The 24,815-nt window shown below is 44.5% G+C and overlaps 1 protein-coding gene across 1 annotated transcript in view; it reads left to right on the forward strand.

Annotated features, from left to right (window-relative positions):
• LOC126376757 (low-density lipoprotein receptor-related protein 1) overlaps positions 1-24,815 on the forward strand; it is a 131,641-nt gene that overhangs the window by 38,963 nt on the left and 67,863 nt on the right. The window contains exons 17-47 of the mRNA XM_050024327.1: positions 1,509-1,664; positions 2,227-2,348; positions 2,963-3,091; positions 3,478-3,661; positions 4,525-4,613; positions 5,481-5,567; positions 6,514-6,678; positions 7,898-8,157; positions 8,854-9,088; positions 9,743-9,897; positions 10,274-10,361; positions 11,013-11,219; positions 11,632-11,747; positions 12,044-12,131; positions 12,700-12,871; positions 14,087-14,303; positions 14,833-14,989; positions 15,531-15,697; positions 16,255-16,475; positions 16,841-16,965; positions 17,628-17,725; positions 18,156-18,297; positions 18,704-18,871; positions 19,441-19,572; positions 20,093-20,224; positions 20,899-21,027; positions 21,651-21,787; positions 22,479-22,630; positions 23,010-23,109; positions 23,468-23,636; positions 24,286-24,388. Of these exons, the coding sequence (XP_049880284.1) occupies positions 1,509-1,664; positions 2,227-2,348; positions 2,963-3,091; positions 3,478-3,661; positions 4,525-4,613; positions 5,481-5,567; positions 6,514-6,678; positions 7,898-8,157; positions 8,854-9,088; positions 9,743-9,897; positions 10,274-10,361; positions 11,013-11,219; positions 11,632-11,747; positions 12,044-12,131; positions 12,700-12,871; positions 14,087-14,303; positions 14,833-14,989; positions 15,531-15,697; positions 16,255-16,475; positions 16,841-16,965; positions 17,628-17,725; positions 18,156-18,297; positions 18,704-18,871; positions 19,441-19,572; positions 20,093-20,224; positions 20,899-21,027; positions 21,651-21,787; positions 22,479-22,630; positions 23,010-23,109; positions 23,468-23,636; positions 24,286-24,388 (4,602 nt within the window). The remainder of the gene's footprint in view (positions 1-1,508; positions 1,665-2,226; positions 2,349-2,962; positions 3,092-3,477; positions 3,662-4,524; positions 4,614-5,480; positions 5,568-6,513; positions 6,679-7,897; positions 8,158-8,853; positions 9,089-9,742; positions 9,898-10,273; positions 10,362-11,012; positions 11,220-11,631; positions 11,748-12,043; positions 12,132-12,699; positions 12,872-14,086; positions 14,304-14,832; positions 14,990-15,530; positions 15,698-16,254; positions 16,476-16,840; positions 16,966-17,627; positions 17,726-18,155; positions 18,298-18,703; positions 18,872-19,440; positions 19,573-20,092; positions 20,225-20,898; positions 21,028-21,650; positions 21,788-22,478; positions 22,631-23,009; positions 23,110-23,467; positions 23,637-24,285; positions 24,389-24,815) is intronic.

A 24,815-nucleotide genomic window follows, 5' to 3' on the forward strand; every position in this document is an offset into this window, starting at 1 on the left:
GTAGTCGAAAGTGTATTTATTTTTATATGTACAAGTATTCCCATGCTGCACTATCCCGCTATATTACATAATTGTAGCTATATATATTATAATATTCAATATTTCCTATACTTAAAGGGTGCCTGGAAGAGATTGCTACTTAGCAATAAGGCCGCCTATTGTACTAATTCTATTTCTCTTTTGTTTTGTATTTTGTTTTTATCCTGTTTGTGCAATAAAGTATTTGTTATGTTATGTTCCACTTGATATTAACTCAAAATCATGAGCTCAATCACCCCCCTCAGTATTCGTTACGATGTCACTTACACCTCCCAACAAGTACGTACATGAGCCGTACGGGTACGTACGACCCTTAAAACCGAAAACTCTAAACCATACGATGATTCTGAGTTTATATCAAGTGGAATTTGTGGTCAGAAAATTCATGAAAATTTTAGTGTTTAATTTGACCAAAGTAAGGGGGGGGGGGGGGAGTTGCCGTTCCACATGTATCAAGTGGAATGTGCAGTCAGAAATTCATGAATGTGCTTCTATGCTGTTCTGGGAGCAAATAAAAAACATAGAAAACGTTCAGCTGCTTGTCTTCCCGGGCATGTCGTAAAAACCGACAGAGGATTGTGTCATCTAACATGATGGACTAATGTTATGGGCGATAGGCTGATCCCTTATCACCATAAGGTTCATCATATCCAGCTTACGACATCGAATCAACAGTGGCTGCAAGTTGTCTTTGATTACTTGTGGCTCTGCCCAAGCAAGAAATAAAAATAAAATTGCTATTCAAAATTCTAGATTAAATAAATTAAATTCATCTTTTTTGGGGTTATGTATACGTTTTTACAATAAAATACCAGATAATATTTTAAATTTGTCAGAAAATAAATTTAAAGCTCATCTGAAGCTTACTTTATGTAAAAAAGCTTATTATAAGATTAATGACTACCTAAATGATAAAAATGTCTGGTATTGAGTGTGTTCCTCTAGTTATTAAATAAGTTGTAATGTATATCCTCATTGGTTTTTAAAAGATGTGTTGCTGTTACGGCTAATAGCCGGGACCAACGGCTTAACGTGCTCTCCGAAGCAACCACAACACCTCCACCAACCCGCAGTGGAGCAGCGTGGTGGAGTATGCTCCATACCCCCTCCGGTTGATTGAGGGGAGGCCTGTGCCCAGCAGTGGGACGTATATAGGCAGTTTATGTTTATGTTATGTTATGTGTTGCTGTTGCAGTTTCTTGTCATTTCTTCTCCTCAGCCATAACACCTTGCGAAATGACGTAAATTCAAAAATGTTACATTGACCTTCAACAAGTTTATCCATGATAATTACGTTTAATAAATGATTCTGATTTCTGATTTTCCATTAGGGATTACGGGCGTGAGTTTATGTATTACATACATACATACATAAACTGTAAATTCATGAAAATTTTAGTGTTTGACCGGGGCAGGGTGGGGGGGTTTGGAGTTCTACATGTAGTATTATTCCTTATTGTATGCTGCAGGCTGATGTACTGGTCGGTGTGGGCGTCGGCCGTGGCTGCCCGCGGCCGCATCGAGGCCGCCCGCCTGGACGCCAGCTCCCGCCGCACGCTACTGGACACCGACCTGCTGTGGCCCAACGGACTGGCGCTGGATCTTGACAAGAACGTGCTTTATTGGTGAGTGATTGTGTATTAGGGCGTGGTAGCCCAGTTGGTAGAACGCGTGCCTCTCACTTTGAGGTCGCACGTTCGAACCCAGCACAGGCCTAAGCCAATGACTGTCGAATTTGTTTTCGAATTCATGTTTGGATCATATCTACCTGTATTGGGCTGGTTTTCCCTTCGTAGGTTGGAAGGTCAGACAGGCAGACGCTTCTGTAAAAAACAGGACCTGTCAAATCTTCAGGTTAGGTAAGCGGACCCTGTGAAAAAGGGACAATGCTAGGAAGATCATGATTGTGTACTAGAAACGTGATATTGTACTGGGAGGTTAAAAAGGCCACACTAAAACAAAGCAAAGCAATATTGCAATTTGGTATTTGCGCATATAAAAGTGCGCAATATCAACAAATGTCACAAAAAGGAATATTGCTTTTGTTCATGCGTGATTGGCTCAACGATCCTACTAGCGGTGGTGCCGATGGTAGGTCCCACTTGGTTTGCTATCACCCTTACACGTAGAGGGCTGATGATCGTATTAATTGAACATGTTAATATAATAATATAAATCGTATTTCAGGTGTGACACGTACCTGAACAAGATCGAGAAGATGGCACTGCCGGCGGGCAAGCGCGAGCTGGTCGCGCAGAATACTGCGCAGACGCCGCTCCTCAAACCATATGGACTGGCTCTCTATGAGGGTGAGTATATCATTGTCAATTGCCAAATCAATACTAGACATTGATCTGGTGTGAACTTGTTTTGAATAATAAAAGAAAAACCTGGGTGGAGGAAATTTTAAGTAAATTTTGACAACATGAAAGAATCAATGTAAAGTTACGTTCCATTGATGAAAATAAAAAAATAAAATGTGCCCTGCTTCTTATAAACACGGTGGTGTAACAAAAACTGACCATGATTCTGGGTTGATATGATAACAAGTGGAATTTTCCGCTTGATATCAACTTAGAAGAGAAGGACACCAATCCTGGTGTAAGGGTTATTGAACTGAAAAAGGACTAAAGCTAATGCTTTATTATTTTTATTATTTAAAAGTTGGTCTTCTAGCCCCTTATATATCTTTATATTATTGATACCTTTTGCATAGGATGTGTTGCCCTAACTAATAGCTCAACCAGATCAATCTCTGCCTGGCCGAACGCTGATCCCCAAGACACAGGCCTATAAGCTTAGTTTGGAGATCAGAGTTCAACAAATAATTTGTACACCTTCTATATAGGCACCTAACTTAATTGCACATCTGTACAAATTTCTTTGATAATAAATAAATTATTATTATTATTATCATGTGCAGGCGCAATACTGTGGAGCGAGCACGGCACGGGTGTGATCAAGAAGCTGGAGAACGGCAACGTGACGGTGGTGCACACGCTGCCGCCGCCGCTGTACGATCTGAAGCTCATATCCAACACCGCACGGATTGGTAAATTCTCCTACACATATATCAATATTCTCTATTTGACCAAACAAAGCTTTCAAAACCTTTCCTAGTATAGCAGAAACTATCTTTTTTTAACAAACTTAAGCTCGTAAAGGAGGAAGGGGTAGACCTAGGATAACATTTATGAAACAAATAAAAGAGAAGGTGCAGGTCGTGTCGTATCGGGAGGTGAAGGTTTTGGCGGGAAGAAGAGAGGAATGGCGATTACTGCACCGACAAGAGCGCAGCTCTTAAATAGAGAGAGAAGCTCGTAAAGTAGCTCTTATTTTAATTACTGTCATAGAGAATTGCGATTTTAGCGCCCTCAGCAACCTTCAAGGTCTTGTCTAAAATACGAATACGTGATAAAAGATTCTTCTCACAACCAGGTGCAAACAAGTGTTCGTACAACAAGGGCGGGTGCTCGGAGCTGTGCCTGTGGCTGGGCGCGGGGCAGTACACGTGCGCGTGCGGCGAGGGCCGCGTGCTGGACGCCACCAACCGCAGCTGCGTGCTCAGCACCGCGCCCGCCGCGCCGCGCTGCACCGAGGGGCGGTTCCACTGCGGACGCGGGTATGGCACACTTTAGATTCGTTATTTGAATTTTTCGATTCACTTCCTATACTGGCTACACTTTTGATTCGTTATTTGAATTTTTCGATTCATTTCCTATTGCCTACACTTTTGATTCGTTTTTTGAATTTTTCGATTCATTTCCTATACTGGCTACACTTTTGATTCGTTTTTTGAATTTTTCAATTCACTTCTTTTTAAACTCGTAAAACCGAATGTTCTTATAAAATCCAAACCCTATTGTTTGAGTATTGTGTCTGGATACTTCGGTTTCGGCTGCCACATCGGAGCAAAAGTACAGCCACAGCCCATGATATTATCAGCGGGCTTAGCACCGTAAGAGCGCGACTCTTTCTTGCCTCGACATACGTCACCCGTCACTCTCTCACAGTATCCCGATCTGGAGGTCCGGGTTCGATTCCCGATGGGGACATTGTCGAAATCACTTTGTGAGACTGTCCTTTGTTTGGTAAGGACTTTTCAGGCTTGAATCACCTGATTGTCCGAAAAAGTAAGATGATTCCGTGTACTGCACAGAAAGAGACAGATGATCTCTCTCTACAGTGCTAAGCCCGCAGATCGATAGCGAAGACTGTATTAATGATCTTCTTTTTACGTATCAGTGGCATACACCGCTGTATATTCATACAATATTTAATGTTGTTAACTCCTCCCCCCCACCCAGTCTTTTTAGGTGTAGTATAAAGCACTATGTATCACTTGGGAGAAAGAACGATTCCGGGTAGTTCGAGTAATCGGGCATTTCCCTCGGTGAATAGACAAAGAAAAATATGTGAGGATCTACGGTGGTTCGCCTATCCGTGTGGATTTACTGATCGGTGTGAATTTTGTAATGTTGGCAGACGTTGCATCGATGCCTTGTACGTGTGTGACGGCGACGCGGACTGTCCTGATGGCTCTGATGAAGATTCATCGCCTGCCGGACCTTGTGGTAAGCATATTTACGTACATAACATAGCGTCACGCCTGTAGGCAGAGGTGTCTAGTACAGTCATGAGCAATATAATGTACCCACTTTAGGACTCTGTCGCACTAACATATTTGACATTTAGTGAGACTCACAGTTCAATTTGTCAAAAAAGTTAATGTGACATGGTACCAAAGTCTATACATATTAATGCTCGTGACCGTACACTTCCTCTTCGCCTGTTATAATTAAGTCCCATATAGTAGGAGGGCGAGCCTAATGCCATTAACCGTGCACAAATCCTGGAAACCATGGCTTCAATCATCTACGATCCAAACATAAAATAAAGGCTTAATATAATAAGTGCATCCATGTTACAAACATTGGTCGAGCAGGCGCCATATTCCCCCATAGCCCCAGTATCCGGTCGACTAACCCCCAATCCAATAGCCCAGTTCCCTTTGTTCCCATAATCTGCAATAGTCCTACATGAACCGGGGATTGTCTTTGGGTGCACTCCCATACTGCATACAGGGATAATCGCTAGTTGGTGTCACACAACATTTAGATTAAATTGTCTTAAGGGGGGGGGCTCTACGTGTTGGCTGCAGAGTTTTGAAGTGGATGTATATTGTCCATGAACAGCGCAAACTAATGGCATTTCGCAGTAGATTATTAGAATAGAATATAAATTGTTTATTATAAGAGGACGTCTAAATGATCACAAGGTGGTGGTGGACATCCTGAGATAAAAGGGCCTTACTCAGCACAAGTTACGGCGTAAGCCACGACGCTGGTTTTATGTGGACCCTGTTGGGTGAGGCACGAACGTCGTGTACAATGTAGTGAAGTGTCTCCTTCGGTTCGATGATATGTTTGTGTGTTGTGCAGCCAACGTGACCTGCAGTCAGGAGCAGTTCATGCAGTGCGACACCAACCGCTGCATCCCCAAGAACTGGGTCTGCGATGGACTCACAGGTTAGTGATTATCTACAAGATATGAATGCAAGGGGTTAACTGTCTGGGAGCTAATATTAGGCAGCCTAATTACTAAATTGTATAACAATATTTTGTTTCTTTTAAAAGAACGTCTAGGGCCCTGCGCCGGGGTTTTCCTTGCAGCTTTTTTTCCCCGGCTATACCGGTTGTGGGAAGCTGCTGTAGTTTTTGGTGGATGAGAGGTTCGTTATGTAGAAAATGATGATTCAAAGTGTAACTATGTTACGTGTATTTTTGAATTTTGAATTTGAGTGAACTTCCATACTTTAATCACACCCCAGACACTTCATACAAAAATCTCGTTCTAACCATTCGCCGTCTAACGCGTAAGTGCGAGCGAAACAGATAGTCTGCTCGCGCTCCCTTACTCCTTAACGGCTTATGACTATTTAGATTAAAGTGAGACCCAGCTGGGGGAGGTAAATCAAGCTGGCAACCCCAAGCTTGTATAAGTGCGGGGTGGTAAGTTTCCCTTGTATCAAATCAAATCTATTTTATTGCACACACATACACGAACCATTTTAAAAAATACACAAGAAAGATTGCAGCACAATTAGCGGCCTTATTGCTCTACAGCAGGGGTGGTCAACTTGATTGGACCCAAGATCTCTTGTTCAATAACGAGACCCTGCGCGATCTACCAATTACATACCTACTTCTAGAATCTTAAATGAAACAGCATAGTTGAGCACACTAGAGTAGTAAGAGAAAAAAACTTAAGTATGAAAATTACAATTATGAGGCGTGCTTAATAGAAAGTCTAATCGTGATTTACATCGACAATCGTTGAAACGTCGTAACCCCGGTAGTCTCTGTCGTCAACTGTCAGTCAACTGACTGACTGAAATTGATGAAAAAAATTCATCCAGGCGACCAGAAGGAAGTGTATGTACCTATATGTCTTCAATGTTCAAAATATTTGTAGATTGTGCGGACGGTGCTGACGAGACTGCGCATGCGTGCTCGCGTATCGCGTGCGGCCCGGATCAGTTCGCCTGCGCCACCTCCCGACGCTGTATACCCGCCGCCTGGCGCTGCGACGGCGCACGGGACTGTGGGAGAGATGACCCCAGCGATGAGAGGGATTGCCGTGAGTTGCTATTATGTATTCGATTACACGCATGTTTAAAAAAAAGCATGTTTGAAACATAGACAATGGCCCCGATTCCTGCAGACACCTCCTAATTTTACTTTAAGTTAGGCCCTTCATTTTTTTTATCCGCCGAAAAGGAAAGGGACGGATTCACAACTCTTAATTTTAGGAAGAATGAGTAAATGAATGAATAACCCGGGCGAATCAAAAAGGTATCTCGCTGGTATGCAAACCGTTCATACAACATAATTCTGTCGGGTTATTGGTCAATGTAAAAATTTTTAGACTTATGTTTTAGATTTGTGCTTAAAATTGACGTGTGTTCCATAAACTTTATGCTTGTCAATTACCCGTCCCTTTCCTTTTCAGCGGATAAGGAAATGACCGATATAACTTAAAATAAAATTAGATGGTGTTTACAGGAATTAGCACCATTGTATAGTAAAGAAACAGACAATCTCTGTATTAAAGTGTCCGTGGTGACAAGATTGTCGGAAGCGACGGCGTGTAACACATTCTAATGTGATTTTCTTCAACTACACCTCGATTTTTTCATTTAATCTTATTCCGTGTAATAATTGAAAACACATTTTTATACCTGGATTAAAACGACCTCCGTGGTCCAGTGGTTGAGAATTGGGCTCACGATCCGGAGGTCCTGGGTTCGATTCCCGGTGGGGACATATCCAAAAAATAACTTTGTGGTCCCTAGTTTGGTTAGGACATTACAGGCTGATCACCTGATTGTCCGAAAGTAAGATGATCCGTGCTTTGAGACGCACGTTAAGCCGTTGGTCCCGGTTACTACTTACTGATGTAAGTAAGTAGTCGTTACATGAGCCATGTCAGGGGCCTTTGGCGGCTCAATAGTAACCCTGACACACGATAGAAGAAGACCTGGATTGAAAGTAGTTTGTCTATTTAGAGGTTTTGTTAATAAATATCACATGCAAATGTGATTTCTGAACAAGGCGCTTACGTGGTTTTGACTAATGCGACGATATCGATATGGGAATAGAAGTCACGTAATGAATAAATTATTTTGTGGCTCGGCTTTATATCTGGGAGGTTAAAAAGGCCACATCGAAGCAATTCATCTAAAATCTAAAAAAGCATATAAAAGTAAATGCGAACAAATGTCACATAGCAATATTGCTGTTCTAGATGAATTACTATGATGTGGCCTTTTTAACCCCCCTGATCTTCAACTGTTCAGGTAACCTAGAATGCAGCGAGGAGATGTTCCGCTGCAGCAACGGCGCATGCGTCCCGTGGGAGTACAACTGCGACGGCCACGCTGACTGCGCTGACGCAAGCGACGAGCGCGCCTGCCCCACGCCCCCCACTATACCCGGGGGGACGGGAACTAATCATACACCCAGCCCACCCAATAGGCTACATCCACATCATGATGACAGGACTCGATTGTGTGAGGACCACGAGTTCCAGTGCAAGGACCAGGAGTGTATCCGTATGGTAAGTTGATGATTTTGCCCTATCTATACCTGTAGTATACCTAGCGTGCCGTAACCCCTGCATGCAAGCCCTGGGGGCGGTGAAATACTTGGAGTGCTCTGGCGATCTTCATTAGTTTTAGTAGTCTCATTTTTACCTTGTGCCACCGCGGTGACCTGACCGCGCGCTTCCCCTTCCTCCTTACGGGCTTACGGCCATTTAAGACTACAGTAAAACCCAGAGGGGGTGAAGCCCGATACGATTCGGTACAGGGCGGAGAGTGACCGTTCTATTTGTAATATTATTCTGTATTCTATGGTATCTTCTGATACGTCTTGCAGCAACCCCTAAACTTAAAACTTAAATGACGAATCACTGAACAGATGCCAATCAAATTCAAAAATATATTTATCCAGTAGCTAATACAGGGTGTTCGTGACATCGTAACGAAAACTTTGAGGGATGATTTTTTCGTCGCAAAAGTATGGAACTGAAAGTAATTAAAAAAGAACACTAAAATTTTCATGAATATTCCGACAAGAAATTCCACTTGATACCAACTCAGAATCATGGTTTGAATCATCCCCCTCAGTATTCGTTACGGTGTCACTAACAACCATACGTACTTGTATGGCTACCTGTACCTACTTAGCTTCTCACAACCTGTACAGCCGGGGAAAAGAAGCTGCAAGAAAAATAATCTTGTATTATCCGCAGGAATTCCGCTGCGACTCCCGAGTGGACTGCCTGGACGGGTCTGACGAAGCGGATTGCACAGAGGTCCGACCAAAGACCACGACGACACCAGCACCTACCCAGCAACCTGTGGAGGACACCGGCTGTGTGGCGCCGGCGCTGCGGTGTGACAACAACACGCGCTGCGTGCCGCTGCTGCAGCTGTGCGACGACAACGCCGACTGCGCCGACAACAGCGACGAGGCAGACAGATGCGGTGAGTGTCTTGTCTAACCTGACCCTTATAAATTTAATCTGCCAAATAGAATAGAATAGAAATAGTTTATTATAAAAGGGCGCTATACACAAAAAAAAGACAACAACATCATATCAAATTTCCACTAAAACAATTACAAAAAAGCAAGACGGATGTTTGTCGAAATGATCATAAGGTGGTGGTGGACGTCCTGAGATAAATTAGTTTGCCATCGACACGATAAGAAGAAGAAGGGCCTCACTCAGCACAAGTCGCGCCGTGAACCACGACGCTGATATTATGTGGACCCTGTTGGGTGACGCACGAACATCGTGCTCCATAAATTATGCCAAAGCACAGGAAATTAAACATTTTGATGGATGACTTGTCTTCATAACCTCAAAGATACCTGAGTTTCTATGGGTATGCGGAATATCCAAAGGTTTTCCTGGTCAAGACTCCAGGGATCTACTACATAGTTTGATCCATCGAACTATCTACACTTTTTCTAGTCTTGAGACTTCGATGTCCCCACTCTTTTTATAAAGATTTGTGTACATTCAAAAAAGTTAAACCTCTATAAACCTTTGTAGAATTAGCAGTATCTTAGAGAATACAATGCATCGTCTTTAAAATAAACAAAAATACGCAACTAACGACACGCTTTCCCGACAGGCGAGCCAATGTGCTTAGTGGCAGCGTGCTCGCACATCTGCCACCCCACCCCGCAGGGGCCGGTGTGCGCGTGTCCCGCCGCGCTGCACCTACAGCGGGACGGACTCACGTGTGCTGACCATCACGTCTGCACCGAGTGGGGGGTTTGCAGTCAGGTACGTATGTGCCTTGAAGAAGGTAGAACAATCTGGCACAAAAGTCTTTCATTCCCTGACCATTTCATTCCATTGCGTTGTGCTCACGATCCGGAGGTTAGGACATTACAAACTGATCACCTGATTGTCCAAAAAAGTAAAAATATCCGTGCTTCGGAAGGCACGTTAAGCCATTGGTCCCGGTTATTACTTACTGATGTAAGTACGTAGTCGTTACATGAGTCATGTCAGGCGCCTATGGCGGCTCAGTAATAACCCTGACACCAGGGTTGATGGGGTTGGTAATTCACCTCACAATCCACACGATAGAAGAAGATTCCCTGACTATCGCTAACTCATCAAGATGTGTTGTGTTCAATCGTTGTTCTCTTTCCAGTCGTGTGTGCCACAGAAAAACCGGCACAAGTGTACATGCTTCGACGGATTCCAGCTGGCCGATGATGGATTTACCTGCAAAAGCACAGGTGAGATACTTGAAAACTACATCCCTGATTTTAACGCGGTAAGAACTCGGTATTATGTGTTTTAATCACGATAGAGTGCCATAGCCATTACTGGCACAGTTTATTAGATTCAAGTATTTTTTTAATTACTTTTTTTTTACTAAAATATCACATAGCGTCGCGCCTGTATCCCCTAAGCTAACGAAACATTAATAAAATAGACTAGTTTCCAACTAGTCAAATGAGTTACTTTTTACTAAACGTCAAACACGAAATTACTATGGAATTTGTATGAAAAAGCACACAGTGACGTCATAGACATACATACATAAACTCACGCCCGTAATCCCTAATGGGGTGGGCAGAGCCACAAGTAATCAAAGACAACTTGCAGCCACTGTTGATACGAAGTCCAAAGATGGATATGATGAACCTTATGTTGATAAGGGATCAGCCTATCGCCCATAACATTAGTCCATCATGTCAGACGTCATAGAAAAACGTGAAAAACAGTCGCACGTATTATTACATTTTTCTTTATTCTTTATTCGTCTTCTTCTTTATTTAGTAATGAGGATTTCATAATTTATAGTTGACCTAGTAAACTACCCAATTGTTCGATCCTAGAATGTTTTCACATACAAAATTGTTCACGCCTATATACCCTTACAGACAAAGCAGTCCCCCTGCTAGTATTCAGCAACCGTCATGAAGTCCGCGGCGTGGAACTGCCGTCATTGGCGTCTCGAGCGCTCATCTCCTCTCTGAAGAATACCATCGCTCTGGACTGGCGACGCGACCCCAAGACTGGCAGTGTGGACTTGTACTGGACTGATGTGGTGGATGATAACATCTATAAGGGAACTATTATTGGCAATGGTAAGTCGTCATCATTACTGCATTCGCAGTCTTCTTTTTTGAGGTGGAACACTAACGGCCTCCGTGGTCCAGCAGTTGAGCGTTGTGCTCACGATCCGAAGGTCCCGGGTTCTAATCCCGGTGGGGACAAACCACAAAAATCACTTTGTGATCCCTAGTTTGTTTAGGACATTACAGGCTGATTACCTGATTGTCTAAAGTATAACCCTGACACCAGGGTTGATGAGGTTGGTATTCCACCTCACACGATAAGAAGAAGACCTAGTAAACCTACTGTAGGAGGCAGAGTGTATCTTTTGTAATGTCAAAATGTCTAGTATGTAAGAAACATTACTATTATTAAGAATAGGATTGAGCATACCTGATTTTCTTATACCATGATTTTAGTAACAATATCTTCTGTTATATGCAGCTCTAAGCGGCATCGAGGTGGTGGTGCAACAAGGTCTGTCGACCGCCGAGGGTCTAGCCGTGGACTGGGTGGCGGGGAACCTCTACTGGGTCGAGAGCAGTCTGCACCAGATTGAGGTCAGTTAGTACCTACTACAGTAAGAAATGTAATTCCAGATGAATGAAGTAAACAAATAACAGTAATTAAAACACATAATAACGGGTTCTTACCGCGTTTAAATCAGGGAATTATGAGACTCCCAATATCATCATCAAGAAAAAGCATACATACTCGTAAGACATGGCTGTATGGGCATAGTTCGCTTTGCCTTGCCCTTCGGGGAAAACCAAAACAAACAAAAAGTCTTTGACCGTGACTGTCAAAGTGGCATATCGTTCTTCGTAATATCATTGGACCTGTGTTTGTTGTTCAGGTAGCAAGGTTGGATGGCCAGTACCGGCGGACATTGATAGCCGGCGACATGGACAGCCCGCGAGCCATTGCCGTAGATCCTAACATGGGTAAAAAAAAAAATACTTGTTTTATTACTTTGCTTTAGTAGATAAACTTTTCTCCGGACCTTAATTTGGCATTAGTGCCTGCAGTGGCTGCAGGTTGTTCTGAAAAAATCATTCACTTCAATTTATTTATTTATTGATTGGTTCTTGTATGATCTTAACTAATCTTTGACCGATCAAAATACGGCCAGTAGTGAATTATGCAGATCCGATTTCTATTTCACGTAAAAAAATATTAATTGTTCCACAAGGAATGTGTTTAGTTGTACGGTCACAAGCAGCAATATGCATACACTTTGGTATATTGCTCATTACTGTACAGTCATGAGCAATATAATGTACCCACTTTAGGACTTTGTCCCACTAACATATTTGACATTTAGTGAGACTTACAGTTCAATTTGTCAAAAAAGTTAATGTGACATGGTACCAAAGTGTATACATATTAATGCTCGTGACCGTACCACCCGACCCTGTGGTACCACCAGTTGTACCGAACTGTCGGTATCACGGATCACACATGTTATTTTACTTGTATTTTCAACTTAATATACCTACTCTCTTTTCCTAGGGTACCTATTCTGGAGTGATTGGGAGCAAGCAGCGCCGCGTATCGAGCGGTGTTCCTTAGCGGGTAGACACCGAGTGGGCGTGGTACGGGTCGACGCACTTACTGACGGCGCCTGGCCCAATGGGATCACCCTAGACCATCTCTCCAAGAGACTCTACTGGATTGATGCTAGGTATGAGGCCTTCTTGACAGAAGGCATCAGTACTATTCAGAGGCGGAGGACAGGAGTCCCAGTACAGCTTTGAAATATCACACATATACTCTGGGCGCCATATCACTTGTGTCAGACAGAGTACTGCGGGGCGGATGGCAAAAGGGAAACCACTGCTCTAAAAAAGTAGCATGGAGAATAAATGCTACACCGATAAGAGCGTGTATCTTAATAATGATGGAGAGTGCTTAGACAAAACATGGTTCGATAGAGTTGAATCACATATATAAGTCATGCCCGTATGGCGGATAAACTAGTTCTGCACATATGACATAAGCGGTGCTTATCGATGCACTGTTCGGTACCTCACAACTCCCTTGGCAGCACCACTATCGAAAAAACGTTTGGAAAAATTAGCTTCCAAACGTTTTTTCGATTCTGCTCCGCACCACCCGAATCCCCTGGTAGTTGCGGCTTCCGATTACATCCCGCTTAGGGACGGTACTGAAAAGTATCGGCGTCCGAAGGACGTAATATACGATCCCGACGACCCGATTACCCTAGCCATAGAGGCAGCCAATCAGCTCGCGACACCAAACACTTCAGGACCCCGATACCGACCCCGCCGGCGTGGTCGACGATTTCCCTCATTCAGCGCTTATCGCTATCGACCCACTAGGGTCGATTAATTCTTTCAAATATTTTTCCTCTCAGACGACGCCCTGAGCCGAGGTTCGCGCCCAACTGGGCACCCTCAGGCCTGTTGTCTTAAATGTTGTACCGGGTGAGAGCCTTCAGCGCTCCCCATTTGTCCGGCCAAGTAGTTAATGCCATCTGCGGCAAATCTACAATAAGTCACGTCAAAAAAAAAAAAAAAAAGCACCACTATCCTCTCGTTGCTAAACTAGTAATCCCTAACTAGGTGATCAAACACACTGGGCATCAGTTAGATTATGCCATGTAAATGAATGTCACCGGTACTCCTTATTTTCGTTCTAAGATGAATATGGTGAACTAAGCGTTCTATTCAACAATCCTTTTCATTTTTATCGCTTTGCAACGTGTCATTACGTGCATCTGAGAACTTTAAACTTTACCAGGTGAAGATCTTCTAATGAATTATGGTTTAAGCCCAGGGCGGTTCTGGATCGGGTGCATTAGTTCATGTCTGTATATCAGACTAAAAAACTTGATAAAACACAAAATCCATTCTACCTTTCCTCTATAATCACACAGATCAGACTCGATCCACACGACCACGTACGACGGCACGGACTACCACGAGGTCCTCCGCGGGCACGCGGCGCTCTCCCATCCCTTCGCCATTACGGTGTGGGAGTCGCACGTGTACTGGACGGACTGGCGCTCCAACAGCGTGGTGCGCGCCAACAAGTGGAACGGAAGTGACGTAGCTGTTGTCCAGAGGACGTTGACCCAGCCTTTCGATATCAAGGTACGTTGCATAAAGATATGAGTCACTCTGGTCTACCAATTAGAGTGTTCTGGAGGACCTGGGTCCGAATGGAATCGAAAGGTAGAGGCCCTGTCCATAACGGTGAGTCTGTCGCTAGTTTGCTTAGGTCGTATTGTCTGGTGCAGAGAACGTTAACCTAGCCCTTTGACATTAAGGTGTGATCTATAGCTTTACAGCTAGATGTTGTATGACATACCAGCGGTCCAACAAATTACCACGACGTCCTTCGACTTCCCATGAGTGATATAAGTTTTGTTCAGAGGATGACGTTGGCTAAACGTAATAGGAAAACCATCCCAATACAGGTTAGGTCTACCTCCGAAACGCATTTTTCGAATGTGGGTTTTCTCACAATATTTTCCTTCGCTGTGTTGAATTCGAAAATCATAGGTTTAGGCTCGTGCTGGGATTCGACCCTGCGCCCTCACAGTGAGAGTCAAGCGTTCCCCTAACTGGGCTGCCACAGCTCTAGAGAACTTAGTTACCGATTAGTTGATTTTACCCCCAGGTGATCCACCCATCCCGACAGCCAATCAGCTCGCACAACCCGTGCGGCGTGAACAACGGTAACTGTTCCCACCTATGCCTCATCGACGCGCCCGACACCCGCGTCTGCGCATGTCCGCATGTCATGAGGCTCGCCAAGGATAACGTCACATGTGAAGGTAGGTTTGTATGTTGTTCACAGCACTAACCAGCTACATAATGATTTCAATTTATTCTGATTAGTCTTCGCGGTCAAGTGCTGAAAGTAGCGTGATCATATATTGAAAGTATGGAAACTTCTTGAAATAATTTATTTTGCTAATAAATATCCCGCGGTCGAATAAAACGTTACGATGGTTAATTTTGTAGATTTTCTTGAAATCGGTTCTTGTCAATCCCGGTTTCTCTGGATTTTTTCAATACAAATGTGCTATCCATATTAGTCGATCAGCTCAACTTATGCGCCCGAATATCCGATCACTGATTGTTAACTTTAAGATTTCCGACGCGTTCTAGCAAGGTGTTATCTTGGTTCTAACGGGTAGTACAAGAATGTAAAATCTTTTGCAATTCCTTAGAAATTATGTTCCTATCAATTTTAGGACTATAAGATACCTAGCGTTTCAAGTTTTGTTGTGTCCCACCTAGAGTAGGATATGGGCAGGAGGACGATTAGTTCTGCCAGTCTGTCGATCTTCTAAATTTAATTTCTTGTTCCAGTCCACGAGAAAGTCCTACTGTACGGTCGCGCGGGAGAGATCCGCGGCGTAGACCTAGAAGAGCCCCGGGTACATATCATCCCGACTGTGTCCGGACCACACCTCACCTCACCCGCGGTACTGCAACTGCTGCCTAGTGAGACCGCACTCTTCTGGGCTGATACAGAGGTATGGGACCATAATCACACCCCGGACACTTCATACAAACAACCTCGTTTTACACAGACACCACACATTGACGTTATCGTACACACGCACCTGTGTGTGGCATCTTGATCATCCATACGATTCAGTCTAAACTGTGTTGAAGGGGGGGGGGGGGGGGGGGGGGGGGGGGTAAGCCTAGCTCAGACGCTGGTGGGGAGCGGAGAGTTGCCGTTCTATACGTAGTATTATTCCTTATTCTATGCCATAATATATATTGCAAATTTGTTGAAGTTTAAGATTTGTAGATTGTCCACGCGGGCTATCGACTAACTTAGCATCGTAATGGACTACATCCCTGAGCAATACTTAATCAAGTACAACCGCTGACTTTGGACATGTTCCTGCATGTGCTAGACTGAGGTCTAGCAAGTATAGTCCACGGATTGTATGTAACCCCTCCCTTTCTGAGCTCTACAGACAAAATGGCTGTGTGTGTGCAGTTTATTCCTTGGTGTCTTCTACCAGTGTAGTGGAGTATTGACGATGCACGTCACATGACAAGATATTTAAAATTTCAGACAAACGAAATAAAACGCATAGGCCTCACTGGCGGCCCGGTGCGCGTGATAGCGGACAGCGGCGTTGAGACTCCGCGCGGCTTCGCCCTGGACTGGGCGGCGCGCCTGCTGTACTACTCCACGGGGTCAGCCCTCGCTGTCTGCAACCTCGCCGGGGAGTACACCACCCTGTTGTACACTGATCTGCATAACTTGACGTCGCTTGCTGTTGATCCGCTCAGGTACATGCTGGTTTAGTTGAGTTGTTGTAGGTTATCAACAATGTTCAGGTACTTTTTAGCCGTGATAGTCCAGTTGGAAGAACGCCTGACTCTCACTGTCTCAAGTTGCAGGTTCGAATCCCAGCCCTAAGCCTTATAATGATTTTAGAATTTATTCTCGAATTCATGTTTGGATCATAAATTATTATCACGTGCAGTAATTGACGCTGGGATGATATTTTGTTGGATTTTTGCATGGAAATGTGCATCTACCAATATGATCGTAGCTTTGTCCCTTCAATCATAACTCCGACACTTGGGTTAACCTTAACATTGGCACCAAGCTTGGTGGTCTCACCTTTACTAACGTGTAATGTTTGTTTCAGGGGCAAGTTATACTGGTCAGCCACGCCATCCAGCGGCGAGCGTATAGAGATGGCCAACGGTGATGGTAGCGGCCGCCGCCTGCTGGCCGACACACACAACGACCCGCAGCTCGCCGGAGTCACCAGTCAGTTGATATTACTGCCTATTCGAGGGGCACACTTAAGGCCCCGATTCCTGTAGACACCTCCCAATTTGATTTTAAGTTATACCTGTCATTTTCTAATCCGCCGAAAGGGAAAGGGACGGATGATTAACAGCTGTTAATTTTAAAATGAATGAGTGAAGGAATGAATAATCTTACTACAGAGATATAACTACGATCAGCCTACAATTAATAAAGTTATTTTCGTGATATGTCCTTACTGGAATACGCACCTGGGACCTCCAGACCGTAAACCTAACGCACCGCGGAGGTCGTAAAATGATAGACTAACTCTAATCTTCTTATCGTGTGGGTTGTGAGGTGGAATACCAACCTCATCAACCCTGGTGTCAGGGTTATTACTGAGCTGCCAAAGGCCCCTGACATGGCTCCCGTAACGACTACTTACTTACATCAGTAAGCAGTAACCGGGACCAATGACTTAACGTGCCTTCCGAAGCACGGATCATCTTACTTTCGGACAATCTGGTGATCAGCCAGTAATGTCCTAACCAAACTAGGAACCACAAAGTAATTTTTGTGATATGTCCCCACCGGGAATCGAACCCGGCACCTCCGTATCGTGAGCCCAACGCTCAACCACTGGACCACGGAGGTCGTTACTAACTCTAATCATGTTATAGGTTTGTGCGTGGACGTAGAGAGCAACACTCTGTACTGGGTCAACATCGACTCTGCGACTATGCAGTATCTCGACGTCCGTACTGGGAAAATTACTACGGTCAGTATATCTTTCTCACCGAGTTTATTACCCGCTCTTGTACGGCTAAAACTAGCGGGTTAGCTGGGCGATACTAGCTGGTGAAACAGTTCGGTTCGCCACAATTGGGTAGTTTCGTAGGTCAAAAATAAATTATGAAATTCTGATTTTTACTAAATAAAGACAGATCTAAAGATGACAAAAAACGTTTTCTTTTTTCTAATTATATAAGAATTTTAATAAAGAAAAATGTAATAATAGGTGCGCAATTTGGCGCATTTTTTTATGACTTCTAAGATTGCTTTTTCATAAAAAATCCATAGTAACTTCGTATTTTGACGTTTAGTAAACAGTAACTGATTTGACTAGTTGGAAACCTATTCCTGAACGATTCATGCGAAGATTTATGGTGTAATGTTCATCAGTATAACCCTATCTGCTTTACATTTAGCTGCCCTTGGGTGTGGGCGCGCGGCCGGCGGCTCTAGACGTCTACGGGGGCGAAGTCCTATGGGCCGACAGCGAGGACAACACGCTACGGGCATGTGGACGACTTGACTGCTCGAAGCCTAGGCTGCTGAGAAATAATACTGGTATACTAAAGATGCCTGAATAGTGATCTAACCGAATCATCATCTCCCTGAGCTTCACAGGGTCCGGTGACTTAACCTGTAGATTTGACAGGTCCGGTTTTTTACAGAAGCGACTGCTTGTCTGACCTTCCAAAAAACCAGACGAATACAGGTTAGGTCACATGGCCTCGATAACGCTTTTCTCGGAAATGCGGGTTTCCTCTCCATGTTTACCTTCACCTTCGACATTTTAAGGTGCCAACGGCTTAACGTGCTTTCCGGAGGAATAATTTTTCTTTCAGATTATTCAACCTGCAATGTCAACCAAAATCTGTCTTGTCTCATACAGTGATTGCGACAATATTTCCGTTAGGATCGAGAGCTGAACGATAACTACTCAACAATGAAATATGATGAACATTTGCAGAGGGCGTGATATCTCTTCGTGTGTACGACGCGAGTATCCAGAACGGGTCGGCGGGCGCATGCGCACTGCGTCGCTCGGCGTGTGCTCAGCTGTGCCTGCCTGTCAGCCGGCTGGACAGCGTGTGTCGCTGCGCCACCGGGTATGCGCGGGACGGCGCGCGGTGCAGAGGTGAGGGGGAGACTTTTGCATTTAATAGGGTTTTAAGACTTGAGAGAATGGTTAACGATGGAATTCGCATTACTTAAGTCAGAACGACATATGGACTAGTGGACACCGACCTCCGGGATGGAGATGGAACTTGAAGAAGGTTTTTGACTAGGTTAAAACTGAATATAAAATGGTAGCCTCAACCTCAAAAATATCTTAAAGGTAGAAAGGAAAGGTAGGTTTATTTAAAGGTAGGTACTGCAGCTTCTCACAAACTATAGCCGAGGAAAAATAGCTGCAAGAAAAGCCTCGGCACAGGACCCTAGAAGTTCTTTAAAAAGTAGATAATCTAGAAATAGAAGCCAATCTAAGATAAAATCAAGAAGTTTGACCGCTTTTACTGATGACGTCTGCCTATAATTCCACAGAATATTTTCGTTTTGAAGTTTCTTGATATATCCCTGGGATCGGACTCGGGACATCCGGATCGAAAGACCAACGCTCTAAGCACTACACCACGGCGGCTTGCTCTATAGATTGGTACAGATGGCTTAAGAAGCTAAATAACTGATTTTTTTTTACAATTCCAGCTGTGGACGAGGTTCTGGTATATTCTGGCAGCTGGGAGATCCGCGGCTTATCCCTCACAGGCAACGACACGAGCAACGTACTGCCACCTATTGCGCAGCTGTCCATGGCTTCTTCTATCGATTACCATGCAGGTCTGTCAAACATATTATGTGTTAGTGGGTTTCCATTAAATTCGAGGCACATAGAATAACGAATAATGCTACGTATAGAACAGTAACTGCGCCCCGCACCAACCGCTCGCCGACCTCAACCCCTTCGGGTTTTAAATGGCCGTAAGCCGCCAAGGGATAAGGGAGAGAGCGCGAACTGTCTGTCTCGCTCGCACTAATGAAATTTTTGTATGGAGTGTCCAGGATGTGCTGATGTCGAGATGGAGCACGCTCCCCTGGCAACTGCGGCGAGAATAGGCCCTATACCCTGTTGAACGTATCTTGTTTAGAATGACAGCAGGAAAAACATCGCCTAGTGCGAGAAACGAGAGATATCTCTCTTTTGCACTGAGGGCATACAGTTTAGTGCGAAAGAGACGGGAGATAATGTCACTATCATGTTAAATTAACGGGGGGTTTTGAGCGTGTCTGGAGCGTACGATAGCGTCGGGACGAAACAGTCGATGTTATAACATCAGAATATGTTTGGTTTCAATTCCAGAGGGCGAATGGGTGTACTGGGCGGACTCAGAGGGCGGGTCCGTGTGGCGCATCAAGCGGGACGGCACGGCGCGCGCGCTGCTGCTGCACCACACCGACCCGCTCGACGCGCACGCCGCCGACTGGCTCGCTGGTACGTACACGCACAGGAGGAGTTGCCAAAACAATCTAACGACGATGTCTGGCGGCGAGGGTGCTGCCACCAGCAGCCACCAGCATAGTACCCACGCTATCCACAAGTTGGTAGCGTGACTAGGGATCGACGATCCAACCTTGTCATGTTAGAAGTATTTGTGCGTCGCACTGTGCGAACTACGTTAGCGCGTTCTAGGCCTGTACTGAAATATGTGCGCGCCATCTGTTAGCTGGTCAATTAGTCAACAAATAATTTAGACCTCGACGTGAGTAAAGAAGACGGGGATAATGTGATTTTTCATAGCGCTATGTACTCCTCTTCACCGCACCCCCGCCTTAGGCTCCATCCACGGAAGTGCGTGGGCATGCTAAATGAACTGTCGCTGTTTTTAATTTAATCTATCTCTTCTCTTTCTCACAACCCAACGAGCACTCGAGGCAATCAATCAATCAATGACCAACCTCATCAACCCTGGTGTCCGGGTTATTATTGAGCAGACAAAGGCCTCTGACGTGTCGAAATTGTCTATGGTTTTTGTTATTTAATTACATGGTGATTATTTTTTGTAACATCTTCATTCACGCTTCATTTACTCTTATCAGTTCATTTAGATATTGTGTCAGATTGCCAGATTCCTACCAAATGAAACACCTCGCTAACCTTCCTTGCAGGTTTGGCAGTGGACTGGGTGGGCGGTAATATGTACTGGTCGGACCCGCGCCGCAACCTGGTGGAGGTGGCGCGTCTGGACGGCAGCCACCGATACGTGCTGCTCGATACGGATCCCGACGCTGTCACCAGTTAGTATTTCTGATCGTGACATACATGCATAAGATCACATTCCCTGTTGGTATAATGTTCATAAGTTTTTTTTTTAATTAACTACTTATGTATTTTTTCTATATAACACGTGGATAGCTATAATAGGATTCTGAATGTGTATTACTTCTTCTTCTATCGTGTGGGTTGCGAAGTGAGGTACCAACCTCATCAACCCTGGTGTCAGGGTTATTATTGAGCCGCCAAAGGCATGACATGACTCTTGTAACGACTACATACTTACATCAGTAGTCGTGCCTTCCGAAACACGGATCATCTTACTTCTGGACAATCAGGTGATCACCCTGAAATGGCCTAACCAAACTAGGGATCACAAAGTGATTTGTCACCACCAGGATTCGAACCCGGGACCTCCGGATCGTGAGCAGAACGCTCAACCACTGGACCACGGAGGCCGTGTGTTCTGTGGTGTCCCTTTATAATAAACGTTTCTTGCCGATTGTACTTTTCTTGTCACATTTGTAATTGTTTTTAGTGTTGTGTTTATATGTGCAATAAAGCGTTTTTGTATTGTATTGTTTCTTTCGCTCTTTCTATCTTTAAAAATTACAAAATTATGCTAATGAGGTTTTTGTCATAACAGCATTAGCGGTGGACCCGGTCCGCGGCTGGTTGTTCCTGTCAGGGGGTGGTTGGATCCAGCGGGCGCGGTTGGACGGTTCCTCTAGAGATCTCCTGTACAACGGCACTGCAGTCGCCGACATCGCTATTGATTCCAAGGTACGTGTTTCTTCTGCATTGAAAATAAACATAACATAAGCTCACGGTTATACTGTAAAGAGCCAAGTCCGTGCAGTTATGCGTGCACTCGCCGTTCATCGTTAGACACTCGTTTATATTTGCCAGGGAGACGGGGGTCCAACATTTAGAAAGAAGTAAACTTCAGCATTACAGACGGCGATACGGCTTACCACCTATTACGATGTCTACCAGAAAAACGGTGAGGCGTGGGTACTTAGTTCATTTTTTATGGATGAACCTCCAACGCAATTAGGAATATACCGATACCGACGCCGCCGGCGTGGTTGACACTTTCTTCTATCGTCCTACTCGAGTCGATTAAGAGGGTAGTTTCCAACTAGTCAAATCAGTTACTTTTTACTAAACTTCAAAATACGAAATAACTATGGAATTCGTATGAAAAAGCAACCTGTGACGTCATAGAAAAACGTGACAAAATTATTACATTTCGCCTTTTCGCCGTTGGTACCGTTGGTCCCGGCTATTAGCCGTAAAAACATCTCCACCAACACGCATTGGAGCAGCGTGGTGGAGTATGCTCCAAACCCCTTCCTGGCCTGAGCCCAGCAGTTGGACGTATATAGGCTGTTTATGTTATGTTAAATGACCCTTTGGTTCGTGTCAAATAATTTTTCGCCATGTGATTCATAAGGTGTATGTTGTCCACCAGAATGAGTTGATCTACTGGGCAGACACGTGGGACGTGTCAGTGTGGCGCATGCAGTACTCTGGCCTGGGCCGCACGCAGCTGGCCCGCGGCGCGCCCTTCCACCACCCCGTCGCTCTTGCCCTCCACAACAACACGCTCTATTGGCTCGACACGTGAGTCTCTTATGCCAACATAATTGAGTTTGGTATGTCTGTGGCTCACGAAAGGTCTCCCATAACACCAGCGCCGCGGCCCGTGCTTAGCAAGTGTCACGGCATTCTGCTGAGGGAGAAACTTTCTTTATTTTGGACGCCCTCCAAAATGTGTTTGAATTATTTCTGTCTTTTTGTTTTTCAAGTAAATTTAAGTTTGTTAATGTGGTATCTTAAGTTTGTTAATGTGGTATCTATGTATGCGCGCGTCTGTGTGTGTGACGTCTGACGCTCATACGATGGAAAACTAAAGTAAGACCGAGGGGGGTTAAAAGTTGCCGTTCTGTAGTTTGGAAGGTTCCGTTTTTGTGTAACTGATGAAGTTGTCTACTTATTTCAGAATGCTGAACCGTGGTAGCGTGGTATCAGCGCCGCTGTCCAACCTGAGTGACTACCGTGTGTTGAAGGATAACGCAGGGGACAGCCTCAAGGATATACTGGTAGTGTTACACTTATAATATCATGTACTTACAGTGTTTTTAAATTAATTTAATTTTTTATTAGTGACATCGTAACGAACACTGAGGGGGATGATTCAGACCATGATTCTGAGTTGATAACAAGTGAAATTTCCTCTCGGAAAATTCATGAAAATTTTATTTTCTTCATAATATAACAAATACTTTATTGCACAAACAGGGAAAAACAAAATACAAAACAAAAGAGAGATAGAATTCATTATTCATTATTTTCAGTTCCATACTTTTACGACGGACAATTCCGCTTGATATAAACTCAGAATCATCGTCTGAATCACCCCGTTGGGAACCCGAAAAGTAACCATTTACATTCCGTCAGATCTGGTCGCAAGCGTCGCAAAGTATCCCGGCGCACAACTCGTCGCTGGCGGCCAACCCGTGCGGCCGCGACAACGGCGGCTGCGCGGCGCTGTGCCTCTACGACGGCGCCCGCGCCCGCTGCGCCTGCCCGCACGGGGACCTGGCTGCGGACGGGAAGAACTGCACACGTTAGCATGCTACACATACATACATCTATCGTGTGGGTTGTAAGGCGCACCAACTCCATCAACCCTGGTGTCAGGGTTACTATTGAGCCGCTAAAGGCCACTGACATGGCTCATTTAACGACTACTTACTTACATCAGTAAGTAGTAACCGGGACCAACGGCTTAACGAGCCTTCCGAAGCACAGATCATCTGACATTATTTTATTAGGTTGTAATTATAGATTACTGATCCCACTGCAGGGTCCTTGACCCAGGTGCGAACGCCGGCCAATCCCTTCTGTAGGCTTTAAACAACTTTTTTTTGACAACAAACACTTCAAAACCCCGATACCGACCCTGCCGGTGTGGTCGACGATTTTCCTCATTCAGCGCTTATCGCTATCTACCATCTAGGGTCGATTAATTCTTTTGAACCCAAACGACGCCCTGGGCTGAGCTTCGCGCCCAACTGGGCACCCTCAAGCCTTCAGCGCTTCCCATTTGTCCGGCCAAGTAGTTAATGCTACTTGCGGCAAGTCTACAAAAAGCCACAGTAAAAAGTGACTGATTTGGCTAGTTGGAAAGTAGACTATTGTGTAGTGTCTGTGTAAAAAAGTGTTGGCAAACTAATCTGTGCGCACAAAATTAAAATGGATTACTTGTATTGCAGCGTACACGTCATTCCTGATGTACTCTCGCGTGACGAAGATCGACAGCATACACCTACGAGACGAGAAGGACCTCAACTCACCGTACCCGCCCATACAGAACATGTAAGTTTATTGCGTTGTTTACCCTTATGGTACTAAATAACTGAGCAAAAACGCAGTGAAGTGTAACATAACTGGGCATCACGACTGTATACTACATCTCCGAAAGCAGAGCTGTAAGAGTGGAGTCCCATGTAATAAGAATAAGAATAAGAATAAAATAAATTTATTGCCAGTAACAATTTACATTTGCTATATAAACTAAGTACTTAATTATGAATATTGCGAATACGGGCAAAAGGAAATGGCTCAATAGGGGGCGAACCTATTGCCGTTAACCACCACCACGCTTTAACGAACTGCAGTCTCCAAAATAAGAATGGTCTTGTTGCTGTACGGTCACGAGTACTAATATGTATATACTTTGAAACCATTTCACATTAACTTTTTTGACAAATTAAACCGTAAGTCTCATTAAATGTCAAATACG

The sequence above is a fragment of the Pectinophora gossypiella genome, chromosome 21 (genome assembly GCF_024362695.1).
Source record: "Pectinophora gossypiella chromosome 21, ilPecGoss1.1, whole genome shotgun sequence".
In the NCBI taxonomy this organism is placed as follows: Eukaryota; Metazoa; Arthropoda; class Insecta; order Lepidoptera; family Gelechiidae; genus Pectinophora; species Pectinophora gossypiella.